This window comes from Papaver somniferum, unplaced genomic scaffold (assembly GCF_003573695.1).
Source record: "Papaver somniferum cultivar HN1 unplaced genomic scaffold, ASM357369v1 unplaced-scaffold_154, whole genome shotgun sequence".
In the NCBI taxonomy this organism is placed as follows: domain Eukaryota; kingdom Viridiplantae; phylum Streptophyta; class Magnoliopsida; order Ranunculales; family Papaveraceae; genus Papaver; species Papaver somniferum.
The window spans coordinates 9,333,216-9,349,378 of record NW_020624820.1 but is presented as its reverse complement, the minus strand read 5'-3'; the positions used below and the strand labels follow the sequence as shown (position 1 = coordinate 9,349,378).

Below are 16,163 nucleotides of genomic sequence, written 5' to 3'. Positions count from 1 at the left end.
GATATATCGATAGTGACTATCCCAAAATGGTTTGTGTTCTTTAACCCCAATCAAACTAGACACTTGTGAAGAGACGATTGTAATTTCAATGCACATAAATGTAAATTAAAAATATTAAGAATCAAACCCTGGCTCTTCAAAAAAATTAAACTACGACGGACTCAAGAATCAGTATATCATATAACATTTATGTTATGCTAGAATCGTGTATTCGAAACACGTTAAACACGCATTTGATTGAAGTATTTCTACATAATTGTACAATTTTATCACTTCTAGGTCATAGCAATATAATCATGTGTACTTTCTTCCTCAACCATGATAAATTCATAGCCTTAAAGTAACTAGAGTTTAAAGCATGTGAAATCGCACTGTTTTCTAGGCTAACCATATATCTCAAAATTAACGATGACTTTGTGAAAATAGATGAATCATGTCATCATATTTCACAACAAGAACACAATTCAGATGGAGTCAAATTGAAACTAAAACAATTCAACAATCTATTAAATCAACCGAGATTCAATAACAAACATCTCACTAAATTCTAGAATTAATTTTAAATCAAAAATACTGAAAATATGCAAAAACACGTCTCATAATTGTCTCTTTTTTTTCTCCCTCTCTATGATCCAACAGTAAAAAAGATTACGAGACACTTTCACCTTTTTTCTGACGGGTATTCAAAGTATGTATTGGAACAAAACAAGAATGCAGGAATGGGAACTTTAGAACACACATGAAACATACACGTTAATTCTATGAAATATTTCACATACAATGCAAATTTCAAGGACGCTATATTTCTCAAAACTAATACATCCAAGCAATATAGTCATAGGTTTTGATTCCTCAATACTAACACATCCATCACTACTTTTTTCAAAACCAACAAGCAAGTCATACCGACAATAAGTAAATCAAAATGGCCAAATAAATCAGACCATTTTGCGTTGTGTGCACGAACGGATAAGAAATTTTTATGCATGCACTTGTTACCTGCCATGTTAAGTTGTATGCTAGTGCCGTAAATACTAAGATACCATTAAGTTCTTGAATATTTATGCATGATTGAATTTCATTTTAGCTAGCCCTAGATTCTTATAATCATAATGACTAAAGAGAGTCTTTCAATATTTTTTTTTTATTAATGTGGTGTACTTGGTCGACCAAAGAGCTCAGGGAGGTAGTCAAATGGGAACTGTAAGGACTTTGAGAGAGTTTTTATCTGACTGACTTTCGGAGATTTTCATGGAAATATAAAGATTTCAAATTATTTTGTGTGTGTATTTTAATGAGTGTGTGTTTTGTAGAAACAGATCTAAGGGTCTTTTATAGAATCTTTGTGATTTGTTGAGGCACGATATTTACTAAGTTTATAAATAATTCAACAAATTTATACTCTCTAGATTGGGGTATATATATCTAAACTAATTGGGGTATACAAAAACTTAAATGGACTTAGTTGAAAGGCTAAGGGGTGTCAAAACGAAGTAAAGTTACCTAACTACCTTTGCCAAATCCTAATTAAAAGTATACCCTTGTTTTTATCACACTTAAATGAATTCATTCTCCTTCCCAACCTAACGACCATTATTTCTCCCTTTTCATCGTTTTCGTTTCCTTCTCCATCATTTTGTCTGAAGAAAAACCCGTCGACTTAAAGTAGCCCCTTGTTTTTATCAAACTCAAATGAATTAATTCTCCTTCTCAACCCAATGACCACTACTTTATTTTGCTTTTTGAATGTCAAATTAGGTTAGAAAAATCGAAATTATTGAATTGTAGTTATGTGATCGTCAGGATATGTCTTCACTTACCTTGACGACTTTTCGTGTTCAATTTTAGTCATCATCTTCTTAGGATCAATATCACGACGATTTTTTTTTATCTTTGAAAGTAACACTCACAGGGTCGTCATAATATTCATTCCAAAACCTTGACGACAAGTCGACGGTTATGATTAGTCATTAGGTTATGAAAATCTGAATCATGCCAACTAATGACCGTCGAAAACTGGTTTTTCTATGTTTGATTTTATAATTTTTCTCCAAGCTTTTGAAAACCTAACTTGACAACTACGTGATGGTTGTCACTTTGATGCATTCGACCCTGACGACCAGCAACTGCCAAAACTTAAAGGTTCATGTGTCCATTTTTGTTATTGATCGTCATGTTTGTGAAACTATAACTGTGACGATGTCTGGTAATAGTTAGTCGGCATGGTTGGAATAAAAACAACATGAAGACTATTAAAAGTCGTCAATTTGTTATTATACGACCATCCCTCCAATATGTACATTAGTTCTCTACTTGGCGACGTAAACCTACGATTGGGTATAATAATGCAATTGTCCTAGAAATTTGTATCACTAATACAAAGTATTATACTAGTTAATGCTTTTGAGAGACATATGGTCCTTTTGTAAACTTGATTATTGATTAATATTTATTATTTTTAACAACAACAACATGTTGAGTATTGAAACATTTGTTTTTAATAATTACCACATTTGGTTGGTTTTTGTGTATGATTTCTCATCTAGTATGTGACAACTAATCAAGGTCATTTCAAGTAAGATATTCCCATAGTAGTGTGAGTTTTTTTTTCTTCTAACCACCGAATCGTCCCCGGAATGCACCAACAATTCTGAAGGGCCATGTCATAGAAGAACTCCAATATTACTATAGATACCAAATAAAAATAATAATAAAACCTAGATTTCAAAGTTTCGTAAAATATCACATATTATGGAGTGACTTTTGCTAAGCTTATTTTCTTCAAAAATCTTTTGAAATCTCTAAAAACAATAAATCAATAACTTTGAAATTTAAATCCAATAACAATGACGTTTTTAGTGACTTTTGAAAAATCTTAATCCAGTAACATGGAATTTTAGAGACTTCAAATCTATCGACTAGCAAGGGAGTTTCACCGACTCTTCAAAAACCTTGATTGACTAACAAGAGTGTTAAGAACTCTCTGAAAATCTTTCGAACTCCCATTTAATTACCACTTGTAATCATGAGCATGGATACTCTCACTCATCCTTTTAACCCTAAATATGAGTGATATATAGGTCCCCTATTTCCATGCCTCTTCCTGGGAACCTCCACTTGGGATAGGTATAAGCATTAATAATAAAGATGATTCTACATGTACCATGAATTATCCTACAATAGGTAAATTATTTTTGTAATAATAGTTTCAAAAATGGGAAGGTGAAGGCATAATAAGATTCCTTTTCATGAACCATTTAAAATCAAATTTCTTATCCAGCGACAATTAATTGTTGCTGGAAATTCTTTTTGCAGAAGAGAAAAAACTGACTGGAATCTGGCACCGCTCAAATAATTGATTTGAAGATCGCCCACCTTGTTTTGTAAAATGACGGACAAGGTCGGGTATCTTGTTCCAACAATTCTAGATACACCGACAAAACCATAACAGGGGCCCGATGGTCCTTTACCATTCCTTCTAACACTGGGATATGTACAGGATAGAATACTCTTTCTCTATTTTATTTTTCTTCTATGTATTTATCATCTTCGTTAAAGCTAGGGCTGCACAAAACCTAACCTAAACCGAAAACCAAAACCGAAACCGACCTTTTAAAACCGAACCGAACCGAAACCATAACACAATGGTTTCATTGTGGTTGTTAGTTTTGAAAAAACGATTGAAGTGGATTCAACTTCTTGTTGTTGCTCAAAACCGAACCGAAAAAACCGTGAAAACCGAATGATATATGCATTGACTAATTATAGCCATTGATATTGATAATAGTTAATCTTAGCCGTCAGAATTAGGTATATTGGTTTCATCTTTTTCTTTCCATCATAACAGATCCTTTCTTCTTTCTCTTTCACTCTTTCTCTCGGCTGCTACTGCTTCTCTTCTAGCACAAAGATTCACCACCATCACCAGATTCATCGAATCATCGCCATCTTCTTCTTCTTATTCTTCATTATCTTAGAATCCACTAAGTAATCACAAATATACCATGCAGGGTTCCAAATAAGCACCCTTGTAAGTTAATCTTTGATTTTTTGTGATTTTTTTTTTTTTTTTGTTTCTGAACATGGGTTTTCATTAAGTTTATGAATTAAGGTTAATATGTGGGATAATTTCGTTTGATTGAATTGATTTAATGGTTTTATATGTTTGATATTCATGTTTCAGTGGTTGAACTAAGGATCCGTGCTCTCAATCATCTTTAGGGTTTCTCTCGATTTTGAAGCTAATTGTTGTAATTGGTAAGCTTTCAAGAGGTATGAGAAGCGATTGAGTTTGATTTTAGGTTGATTAGGTTTTTTACTGGGTTATCAATTTTATTTGAGGTATTTGAGGAATCGAATACATCAGGTTTTGTTGGTGTTGATAAATTTGTCTTTGTTAATTGCTGCGCAGGAAGCATTAGAGATTCTTGGCAATTTGGGGTCATCTGTACAACAAGGTACTGGATTGTTTGTTGGTATCGGATATGATGATTTCTCAATCTTTTTATCTTTTTACCAAATAATTCATAACAGTTTAGGATTATTTTAGATGAGACCTTCTTCTTCTTGTATTTTCTAAGTATTGAATCCTTAATAAATGTTTAGGATTAATAAGCAAGTTGTGGGTTGTTGGGAAACAACTAAGTTGTTTGTTGTGCATCTCTTTTTCGTGTCTTTAGTTTTAGATGAGACCTGTCTTATTCTTATAGAGATAATAGTTGTTGAATTTCTAGGCAGGTTAAGTCTTTGCATTTTACTGGATGAGAACAATTGAATTTCTAGGCAGGTTGTTTGCTGTGCATCTGCTCCTTTATCTAGTACCATGAACATGTGAGAGTGTTGATCTCTGTGTTGTACATTCGTAAAGAAATTACTTGGTTCAGTTCTTGTGGCTTGTTTAACATAGTTTGAATGTGTATGGACTGTGGAGAGTTAAATGTGATCTCAGAGTTACACACATTCGGATTTCCCCTCAACAGTGTCTTTGCATTTCCCTTCTCCGTCTTTTTAACATTAAGATAGTTAGTCATTTTAAACATTTAAAAGAGACAAGAAAACAATTTGATATCTAGAATTTAGACATTAATGTTGTTGCCAACATAGTGTTGGTGTTATGTTGTTGCCAACTGATCTATCTAGATTCCGGGGTATGTTGTTGCCACTGTAATGTTGAGATTTTCTCACTGCATAATATGTGAAGTGCTTTAAGAACTGAAATTTCTTAGGTATGTTGAAACCCTGTTTCACATGGATTCTTAGGTATGTTGAAACCTTGTTTGACATGGACTTCAGCCAGTATTGAGTGTTCGGATATGAAGGAACATAGATAAAGGTGGGTAGTGTTGGGGTTTACAGGGAGGCTTTTATTCATATAACTAGCTTCTACTTATGTGCAGGTACTATTACACCATTCTATGGAAAATGCAGCACCAATCGACAGGCGGCGTCAAGTTAGGGCTGCAGTATGGGATCACTTTATTATGGAAGTGCCACCTTCAAAACATGCAAAGTGTTGTCACTGTAACGTTAGATTTGTTGCTGATCATATGAAGAATGGGACATCTAGGTTGATTTTCCATCTAAAAAGATGTAGGTTAATGCTTAATCAGATACGAAATTGATTGAAGTCTACTTTGTGTTAGTATTAGTACATGATTGTAATCTTAAAGCCTTAAAATTATGTTTATGGCAGGTTCAATTTTGTCAATTTCATGTTACTGACATTTTTATTGAAAATTTTACCTGTCGGATATCGAAAACTGATGAAAATGAAAGACTGTATATAAATCTGTCGGTCAACCAAAACCGAAATGGTTTTATACAAAACCGATTCAAAACAGAACCGAACAAAACCGAGTAAGCTTAATGGTTTCACTGGTTTTCAGAACTGGAAAACCGAGTACTTTGGTTTCGGTTTAGGTTTTGCCAAAAACCGAACCATGTGCAACCCTAGTTAAAGCTCTAACAACATGATTTCCATGGTGATTACTCTAGAGTCTAGAGTCTGATCTCTTGATATGACATTGTATATTTTATTTCACATTTTGCGTTTTTCTATAATTTTTTATTTTGGGCCTATTAATCAAGGACTCAATGCTTCAATAAAATAAAATAAAATAATCAAGGACTCAAGGTGCTTACTTTTTGACTGCTAATATGGCTTACCAAATCAAGTTATGTGAGTTGAAATGGTGGTTGAAAAAAGAAAAGAAAAAGACTAATATGACTTTAACATCTTTGCAAAAACCATTAGTAACCTCTTTTCCGCTCATTCAATCTTATGCTCTAAGACTAAGAGAAACCTAAAATTTTTTCGAATTCATGCAATAAATTTAAGGTTTACTTACTTAAGGGCTTGAACATACATAAAAGTATTAACGTCTTTTAATAATGATAATATGAGACTTAGATTTAAACTTCTTTTAATTAAAGGCTTGATATCATGAGTAATCCAGGGCCCTACCCTAGTTTCCCCTAGGATTGATATTATGGGTAATCAATGGGTGAGGCCCTACCATAGCATTAAGTTGATACATCAAAACCTTCGTTTAAGGAAAATACCATCTGAAACCTCTATTCTCATCGCAACCCCTTCATCAAAACCATGGCGGCCGGTAAGACGAAGCGGATCTCCAGACAGGAGGAGGGAGGAAAGAAGAAAACTGTTTGTCATTTTGCGAAAAAGTATTGGCATGATATCAAGGAAAAGATATCGGTTTCTGAGACTCAAGAAACGAAGAATTCCTCTGCGTTTAAAGCGTTTGAAGCGTTTCTTTCTTTTCTACTGAACAATTGGGATCAGTACAAACAAGACTTTGAAAAGGTTCATGGCGAAAACACATAAGATGTGGGTGTGAAGGATGGCATTCCTGCTGAGATTTCCCCTGCATTGGAAGGATGTACTGCTGATCTTAAGGAGAAATTGGAACCTTACAGGAAAGAGATTGAAAAGGTTTATGGTGGAAGCACAGAATATGCGGGTATGAAGGATGACTGTGCTGCTGAGCCAGCAGAAGTTGAAGTTGATCGAAGCTTATTGGCGCTCTATTCTTGCATGGTGATGATGCAGAAGATGCGGCTAGGTTGACAAGTGTTGCTGGGTGCTTAGGGTTCGTTTACTTCTATTTTCTCCACCTCTTTTTTCCTTTCCGGAAAAATATCGTTTGGTCCTTTTTTAGGTGGGTCCATGTCTGTTTAGTCCTTTGGGAAATGCCTTTACTGTTTGGTCCATAATTATTTAAAAATATAAAACAGACAAAAGTACCCTTCCGTGTTAATTTTTACTTATTTTCTTATAGCAGTTCATTCTGTGTGATGAACCATCAAAGTTCATTCTTACAAATGAAAACCTAATAAAAACCAAATTAAATCACATGTGAACGAACTTCATTATTTCATTAAATTCTACAAAAAATTCCATTATTAAGAACAAAAACCTACATAAACCAGAGTTCATTTCTGGAATGAACTCCTCATAAAACCTACATAAACCATAGTTCATTTCTGGAATGAACTCCACACAAAACCTACATAAACCAGAGTTCATTTCTGGAATGAACTCCTCAGAAAACCTGTATAAACCAGAGTTCATTTCTGGAATGAACTCCTGATAAAAACCTATATAAACCAGAGTTCATTTCTGGAACGAACTCCTGATAAAAACCTATATAAACGATTATGTTCATCAACAACAGAGTTCATTCCAAAAATGAAGTTCATTTCCGTAATGAAGTTTATTCCAGGAATGAAGTTCATCTTAAGCAGCAGCAGCAACAACAACAAAACGCATAAATATTCATCTTCAACAGCAACAAATTTCTAGGGTTTGACGAGTTCATCTTCATCATCATCTCCAATCGCAGCAACATCAAGAAAACCAAAAAACCTAATTAAATCTTCAACAACAGCAGATCTATCTTGAGTTCGTCTTCATCTTCATCTTCATCATCATCACCAATTGCAGCAAACATCACGAAAAACAAAAACCTAATTAAATCTTCAACATCAGCAAATCTATCTTTGACAACAACAACAGTAATAGAAAATGAGTTCGTTCCATCAAGAAAAAACATCAAAATCTTCATCACAAAACCAAAGTTCATTCCTGAAATGAACTCTGTCATCTTCATCTTCTTCATCAGCAGCAGCAACTCATCTTCATCATCTTCATCCTCTCCATCATCAGCAGCAACAACAGACGAAAAAACATCAAAATCTTCATCATAAACCAGAGTTCATTCCAGAAATGAACTCCGTCATCTTCATCTTCTTTTGTAGATCCGAAACTTACCCAAGCATCTGAAGATGATAAAGGTTCATCATCATCATAAATAGCAGCAGAATCTTCAACCTCACCGTCTTCATCATCAAAACAAAAGCAAACATCAAAAAAAAAAAACGCAAAACTTCATCGTATTCATCATCATCATCATCGTTCATCTTCTTCATCACTAGCAGTGAAAAAAATAGAGAGAAGAGAGAATCGTTCATCATCATCTTCATCTTCTTCATCACTAGCGGGAAGAAAATAAAAAGAAAAAAAGAAAGAGAAATTCTAGATCTGAAAATATAGGAGAGAGAAAGTAAATCTGAGAATGAGATATTTTCTATTAAATTTTTGTATATATATGGTCACCTTAGGACCAAACCATTATTTTCTAGGACCAAACAATAATATAAGGGTATTTCTGCCACTACAAGATGACATTTACATCATCCATGACATCACCCTATGACCAAACTATAACTTATATTACCAAATATGACCAAACAGACAATTGACTAGGTCAATTGGACTAGACTCTCTCTAATATATTATTTGCTTTTCATCCTTTCACTTTGAGAAACTTAATATAGATAATGTAACTTGAGCACCTTATAATTATTGGTTCAAGTTCTGTTTTGCTAAAAAAAAATAAATAATAATAATAATAATAATTATTAATGTTTATATTATAGAAATAATAATAATAATAATACATTATTAGCATCTTGTAAAAAATCAATGCCTTGAGTAAATTTGAAAAACTGCTCTCTCTTCAAAGTCCAGTTGGTGGAGTCAAACACCTCACAGTGCTTTCCCAATCCCGTCTGAGATGAACATAAACGAAGTACCTTGAATTGCAGCCTCGGGTATGACTGTGTCACTGCTATACCGGTATGGACCTTAGGAAAACTGCCAAGACTGGTTTTAGGACTGGGTACCTTTCTCCATTTGCCGTCACCTAAAATCTGTTTAAATCTGAAATGAATACATACTTAAAGTTGTTGGCATTTCCGTATTACAGCTTCAGGGCAATTCGAAAATATGTAAATATGAATTCCTACTGCATCCAATGCACAAACGATCGTCTCTAGTCTAAAAAAAACAAGGTGCTTTTCGAGATGAATTTTTATATATTTTCCATAGTGTAACGATTGGTTCAAGTGGACAAAGATGGCTTACCAAAGTTAGCATTTGATTGTTGTCCACCTTTAGATTTGCTGTTACAATGCTATCAAAATGCCGGTGATGCTCAGTAACTTGCAAGTTGCAATACCAATTTGGCAGTTTATATACAATTTCACAACTACAGTACCGAAGGAGAGTGTCAGAGAGACAAGGACATGTTGGACATTTCATCAATGGATAAGGCTACTTCATTAGAACTTATTCTCCACCCAAATGGCGAGATATTACAAGGTTTATATTGAAAACAAAGGACTAAAAATGTTGGTTGAAGAAAGAAAAAAGAGAGAGAAGAAACATGGCTAAGATGACTTTAACATCTCAGCCTAGCATCAGTTTTCTTGTTCAAAAACCATTACTAAGCCCTTTCCCACTCATTCAATCTTATGCTCTTAAGAGAAACCTTAGGAGTTTCCAAGTTCATGCAAAGTTGGGTAAGATCATTCTGTAAATTTTTGTATTTGTTTCCATAAACATTTTTCCCTTATTATAATTAGGAAAAATTCGGTATTGTAGGTGGAGCAGATGAAGGCATCAAGAAACCAGATGACAAGAAGAAATTCATCACCAAAGAACAGGAACCAGAACAGTAAGCATTTCAGTCAGGCCCTTGATTACAGCTTCGTAGTTTGTCATTTTCGGAGTTCCTGATGGAAGAGTTTTGATTTGGCAAACTGTGTGTAGGTACTGGCAGACAGCAGGAGAAAGGGAAGGAGAGAATCCAATGATGACACCACTCCCGTACATCATCATTTTCGGAATGTCCACTCCTTTCATAATCTTAGCAATTGGTTTCTTCAATGGTTGGATTAAAGTCCCTATTCGATAAGCAAAGTCGAACGGAGAATTTACAAAGTCGAACGGAGAATTTACAGAAGAAAGAAAGAGAACAAATGCATCTGATTAATGACGATGAATGGTAAACAGCTGAAAAACAACATTTTGCAATTTTCACACTCAACTTTCCACTACCCCGAATCAGCTTTATATATGTATACCTTGTCAATTTGTAAGCTTTTTCTTGAATGGGTATGCTCATGTACTTGTTATGTTTCTGTCAATAGAAATTTTCTTGTGACAAATAAATACCGTCTGTTCTAGCTGCCATGAGGTTCACAACATCGAAACACAGATTAATCTACACTGATTTTTAGCTAGGATTCACGATTGAGTTTCTGCAGGAGTTGCTTCCCTATGGGCCTAAACATCCTTCTTGCCAAATCATTTGTGGGCCTACTGAAATATGAAAAGACACCGAAGAAAAGTACACAAACACTATCCTTGTTGAAAAAGGAACATGCCATGTACTCTGCAATTCAACGACTAACCTAACTCTTTTTGCTTTTACGTACACTGCCTCGAAGAATGAGCATGAATTCAAAGAACAAATATTATCTGCTTACACTGACTGTCCAAGGACAAATAACCTTATATAGATTGTTTCTGGTGTCTCAAATCCAGTAACAGCATCAAATAAACTTCAATTTGCCACCGCAAAGATGAATGGCAAGGTGCAGGGTGGATTACTTCCGAGTATTGCAATACTTGAGCTGCTTTCCAACCTTTGCTGATCTGGAAAACAAGACTCAAAACGCGAAGGCTGGACTCCTTCAGTAAAATTCAAGAAAACAGACGAGCCTCACAAAACGAATTTATCTTTTAAGTTGCTTAAAAACAAGACTCGCATTAATTTTGAGAATATGCCCTTTCAAACAGCGACTCATCGCAATGTGGGTCAAGCCAATCCCTAGGGGAATTCTTGGGCATGGAGCTGCTACCTTTGCTGCTTCCAACGAGTTCACGCAAATTCTCGACCTTGTTCTCTCTTCCTGCTCCCAAGTATTTCCTGTCTGCGTCCTTAAGTTTTTGCTTAAAACGCTGCTTACGGCCAGAGGTGGAGCTCAGGTCTTGCTGCTTCACTTGAAAAGGAGGTGTCCCGTGTGGGCCCAAGTAGATCTTCTCTTCTTCTTTACTAACCTGGCAACACATTGAAGGCCATCAGCACAAATATTCTGGGTATAAACTTTTATTATTGAAAGAAGAAGGTTATTCATAAAGTCTATAATGCTGTGTTCGATAGGTTTCTGCCGGTAAAGGGACAAATTTTATGATGTTCCAAGTTCAGATCAGATTCTTCTCGAGTACAATTTCCGTGAGGAATTTGCTTAAAAGTTTAGTATAAATATATATCTTGTGAGTTGTTAGCTGACATTCAATATGAAGATTGTTACGAAGAAGTTAACTTTACAGCTGAAAGTTTAGCAAGTCATGGTACAGCTCTAGCTCAAGGAGTAACTATCATTCATAAAGGGAGGCCATCATCCTTAGCTCAAGTAGAAATGCCACATACAACATACTACAGAAATTGATTGTAAAGAAAAACTCATGTCAGGCAATTATCTTATCACTGCAAAAGTGTGTTCTTGGTTTTGATTGGGCCTAGTCAGTTTATTTTTAGCTTTTTCTATTTTGGGTCTGTCTTGTAAAATTGTATTGAGTCAGTCCTGTAATTTGGTTTTTTAGCTTCTCTATCAATAAAAATTTGTGATTCAGCAAAAAAAATATATCTTGTGAGTTCTCATTCAAGCTAATGAGTGTCATGAAATATGAAAACATATATCAATGCCCAAGTATAAAAAAGTAACTTTTTTAGTCATCATCCATGTTTTTGTAAGGACTAGATGTTGGCTTTTTATGAGTTACGCAACAAATCAAGTGTAGTTTAAGTTAATACATGATTAGCTTGAATTAACTTGAAGTTGTTATAATCTGGATTAAAGTGCTACAAGTTTAATCATGTAATTTAGATTAAGATTGAGTATATGTAGCTAGGTAAAGTGGTGTCTCTCTAACTCATGATGGAAAGCTTAGTAACAGACGTACACAGGGCAAGTTAAAGACGACTCTCTTCTAGCCCCTAGCAATAAAAGCAAATAAATTTTATCCGTCATTCAATCATGAGAAATAGAAGTAAAAAATATAATCCATAAACATAAAAATTAGTTTCCTGATTTCTTATATTCGATGTTTATGCACTGTTTACGATGTTATTCCACTAAGTTGATGTAATTACTGATTACATATTGTTGCTAAAGCTGTAGAGATGGAATAAGTACAAACTTGTGGCTATTAATGAATCAATCTATCTAAATTTTATGATCTTTTCAGGCATCTATGGTGTTTGTACTATATATGGTGCTGATTCTATGAGTTGTTGTAAAACAAGTCTAATACTAGAGATAAGTCTTTTTCGGCATACAGATGTAGTTCTTCTGACACAGGATTTACAGTCTTCCTACATGCCTTTAAAGGGTGAAAAATTAGTACACAGAGTACTGAATTAGTCGTAGAAGATTCATCTATCAACATGCAGACTTTTACTTCTTCATATGTTCAAAGAGTAGTAGCAAGAGGACGATGAAAGAACACTAAGGCCAGTTATTGCTCATACAACAGATCTTTTCGTTCATATAGAGGTTTCTGCATCAGTTTTCTCCATGTTGAAGTCCTTTATTTCGACTAAATAAAGGTCGCGGTAAAGTGTACGTACACCGGTATATTTGGACTTCAAATTAAAGTAGTTCATCGTAACTATATAATCTGACTTTTCGGTTTTAAAAGCTGCAAATTGTAAACCATCTATACCTTTTATTACCAGACTAAGTGTCGCCAAAGTGATGCTCTGAGAGAAATTAATAGCTTTAATGAGAATGCATGTGACTATTTGGGTTTGCTTGTATTTCATTTTGGAAGTTATGAGTATGCATTACCCTAAAGGTGACTCGTACTTACAACATCTAAGATGAATCATGTCTCGAAATGGTAAATAACTTGTCTATAGGACCTAAAGGTTTGGTAGTTTTGATACTACTTTGAGTGAGATGTTAAGTCTTAAACTCAGTGATTATTATGACTCTTAGATGTCATAAATTTACGAGAAGAATCGTAGAGAAGGAATAAATACACATTTAATGATATTACTGAATTCTATCTAAATGATGGTATGTATGTTGTTTGTACTATGTATGCTGCTGATTGTATAAGTTGTAGAACATGTCATTACTAGGCTTAATATCTGATTTCAGCATTTGGTTAAGTTGTTATCATGTTTCGGTCTAAGTAATGATGATTAAAGAGCTGAAAATCTAATAAATGAAATAACCCTTGAAAAACTAACCTTTGAAACAGAGATTTTATTGTCCTTCACTTCTGGAACATCCAGCTTACTTAGATCAGATTCTCCAACTGACAAGCTTGGGATCTCAAACCCGTCGGTATCTGTACAAAAAAATATCCAAGGTAAAAGAAATTAGTTAATGCGTCTGTAAATACGAAAAGTAACTCGTGCTGTTAAGTTTCAGACTGGTTTATGTTTTGAACAGCTGTATTTACTTTAGGAATCACAAGTAATTCTATTAACAGATGAACTAATTGTATAGCTTTAAAGGAGAAACCCAAGTATGGTACCACATACTTCCACCAGTTGTAAAAGTTTATATAGTACTCCCTCCGTTCCACAAAAGGTACAGAGGTAGTACTGCAGTGAAACATTTCCTATAAACATCACATGATGTCCAAGATTTAAATCACGTAATCAAGAATCAATATTACTAGACTGTTACTTTTATTGACTTAAAGGCATCAAGACACAAGATTTTTCAGCTCTGAAAACAAAAAGTGCAATGTCAGTGCAATAGAAAAGAACTCATTACATTGAGTTCCGGGTATCTTAATCAGATAGAGTACTCACAAACAAAAGCTTAAAAACCTATGTGTAAGTCAAATATGTGGGATACTATTCCGGAGGTCTAAAATAAAATCAGCAATAAAAGAGATCCATGTTATGGAGTTTCTCATAACTTCACAAAAGCAGGAAACATGTCAAAAACTTAGATTTTCCATTTCAGGTAAGAACCCCAAGTCAAATGGATCCATGTTTTTCTTTGAATTCAAAGTAGTCCAATCAAGCCATACACATGGTCACAGGTCATTGACCGGCCAGATGAAAATTCGAACACGATAAATGATAAAAAGGATTAACCTATTCGAGGTAATGATTGGAGACAACAATCACCAAAAGAGACCTATCAGATTACTTTTATACTATTTTGTTTCACAAATCTTTATCAATCACACTAACGTGTACGCATCATCAGCCTTTGCAGTGATATTGCTTTCTTTGCTGTTTGCTGTTTTACAATGCAATCAAGTTTGCTATATTACTAATCAACAAATACATTACTTCTCTACAACTATCTTTAAGGGGTCATAACTAGGCCAATGTGGAGAAGTCAATTTAGTAACATCCATGCTTCTATTGTGATTCTTACTACCAGTAATTAGAGGCTCAACAGTTCAACAAATTTCACCATTATCCCTAAAACCTAAGTAAGAAAATAAACTAACATGAAACTTGAACCCCCAAATCAAAAACCGATCAAAATTCAATAAGATCATGATAGCATATGCTATAACATAAGAGAATGGATAAATAAAGTGAAAAAGCCCTTACCCCACTCATCGTCTTCTTCGATTTGAGGAGTGGATTGAACTAAATTCGGATCCATTGAACAGAGATGATCATGGATTTCAATGGCAACAGGGCGTGGAAAGCCCGGAACTTTCAAACGAAGATTTATTACAAGAAGAGTTGATAACAACAATTCGGAAGGAAGATTTCTTACAGACCTAATTAAATTACTGGAGGAATAACAGATTTCTATTTAATGATTGGGGAAAGCTTAAGAAACAACAGATAAAGCCTGATAAGATGCTCGTGAAACCTAAAACATGGCGAGTAGTTTTTCTTTCTTTCTTTTTAAGCTTGTCCGGACTCTGGATACACGTCCAGAAGTAAGAAGTCAAAAAAAGCAAGAAGTTAGCTTGGGTAATCAAACTTCATAACGACTTCTAGAAACAAAAAAATCGATTTTTTGTGAAGCAAAATATCTTGGCTTCTGACTTCTGCTTGTGGTATCCAAACGCTTTATTAAAAGTCGAAAAATCAGAAGTCAGTATGATAATATTTTTTCAAAAAGACTTTTAAAAGCAGAAAAACCAGTTTTTGTGAAGCAAAATAGTTTTACGTCTGACTTCTGCTTCTGGTATCCAAACGTGCTATTAGTAAATTTGGCAATCAACAAGGTAGAAGCAAAAGCAGGAAATGCTTTTGGACTTATAAGTCAGAAAGTAAATACATAAGTTTGGCAATTAACAAGGTAGAAGTCAAAATATATTTGGTAATTGTTGAAAACCCATAACATCATTGTTTTTGTTGCTTGTTGCAAAGAGAATTTATGCGGTGAAAGAAGCATGATTTTCAGACGATATCGGATTTTTCTTATACAAGAAAATAAACTAAGAAAATGAGAGAACAATGGCTTTCTAATTGTTTCCTCTTGGAAGTATGTAACATATCCTTAGTCTTGCTCCATAGGATAGGTTCTTGTCAGCTGAGTTGATGTCTTCGAAGTTCGGGATGTTGCAACACTTTATTTTGGAAGCTGCAATACTTGTTTCAGATATGTGAGTCGATGGGGTTGGTATTGCTTTTTCGGGTCTCCACAAAACAAAATGCTTATGGGGTTGGTGTTACATTTTTGTGTCCCTATAACACAAATAAAAAAGGATTCCAGCATTTGACATATAACGAAGTAATAAAATATCAATTATTTGCAACCAACAACAAGACTGCTATAGAAAACTATGTAACTCA

At 34.4% G+C, this 16,163-nt stretch overlaps 2 protein-coding genes and 1 long non-coding RNA gene across 3 annotated transcripts; 2 read left to right on the top strand and 1 right to left on the bottom strand.

The window, feature by feature from the left end:
- The first annotated feature begins 3,856 nt into the window (after window positions 1–3,856).
- On the top strand, window positions 3,857–5,736 carry LOC113336936. The gene is made up of 4 exons (XR_003354053.1): window positions 3,857–4,030; window positions 4,184–4,272; window positions 4,412–4,457; window positions 5,397–5,736. It is a non-coding gene; the product is annotated as an uncharacterized LOC113336936 (long non-coding RNA).
- Window positions 5,737–9,684: 3,948 nt separating this feature from the next.
- LOC113336886 lies at window positions 9,685–10,534 on the top strand. The gene is made up of 3 exons (XM_026582577.1): window positions 9,685–9,882; window positions 9,965–10,037; window positions 10,133–10,534. The coding sequence occupies exons 1-3, from the start codon at window positions 9,747–9,749 to the stop codon at window positions 10,275–10,277; spliced, it is 354 nt and encodes a 117-aa protein (XP_026438362.1). The 5' UTR covers window positions 9,685–9,746; the 3' UTR covers window positions 10,278–10,534.
- Window positions 10,535–10,713: 179 nt separating this feature from the next.
- LOC113336885 lies at window positions 10,714–15,288 on the bottom strand. The gene is made up of 3 exons (XM_026582576.1): window positions 14,961–15,288; window positions 13,626–13,726; window positions 10,714–11,425 (listed from the first exon to the last, which is right to left on the bottom strand). The coding sequence occupies exons 1-3, from the start codon at window positions 15,013–15,015 to the stop codon at window positions 11,135–11,137; spliced, it is 447 nt and encodes a 148-aa protein (XP_026438361.1). The 5' UTR covers window positions 15,016–15,288; the 3' UTR covers window positions 10,714–11,134.
- Window positions 15,289–16,163: the final 875 nt, after the last annotated feature.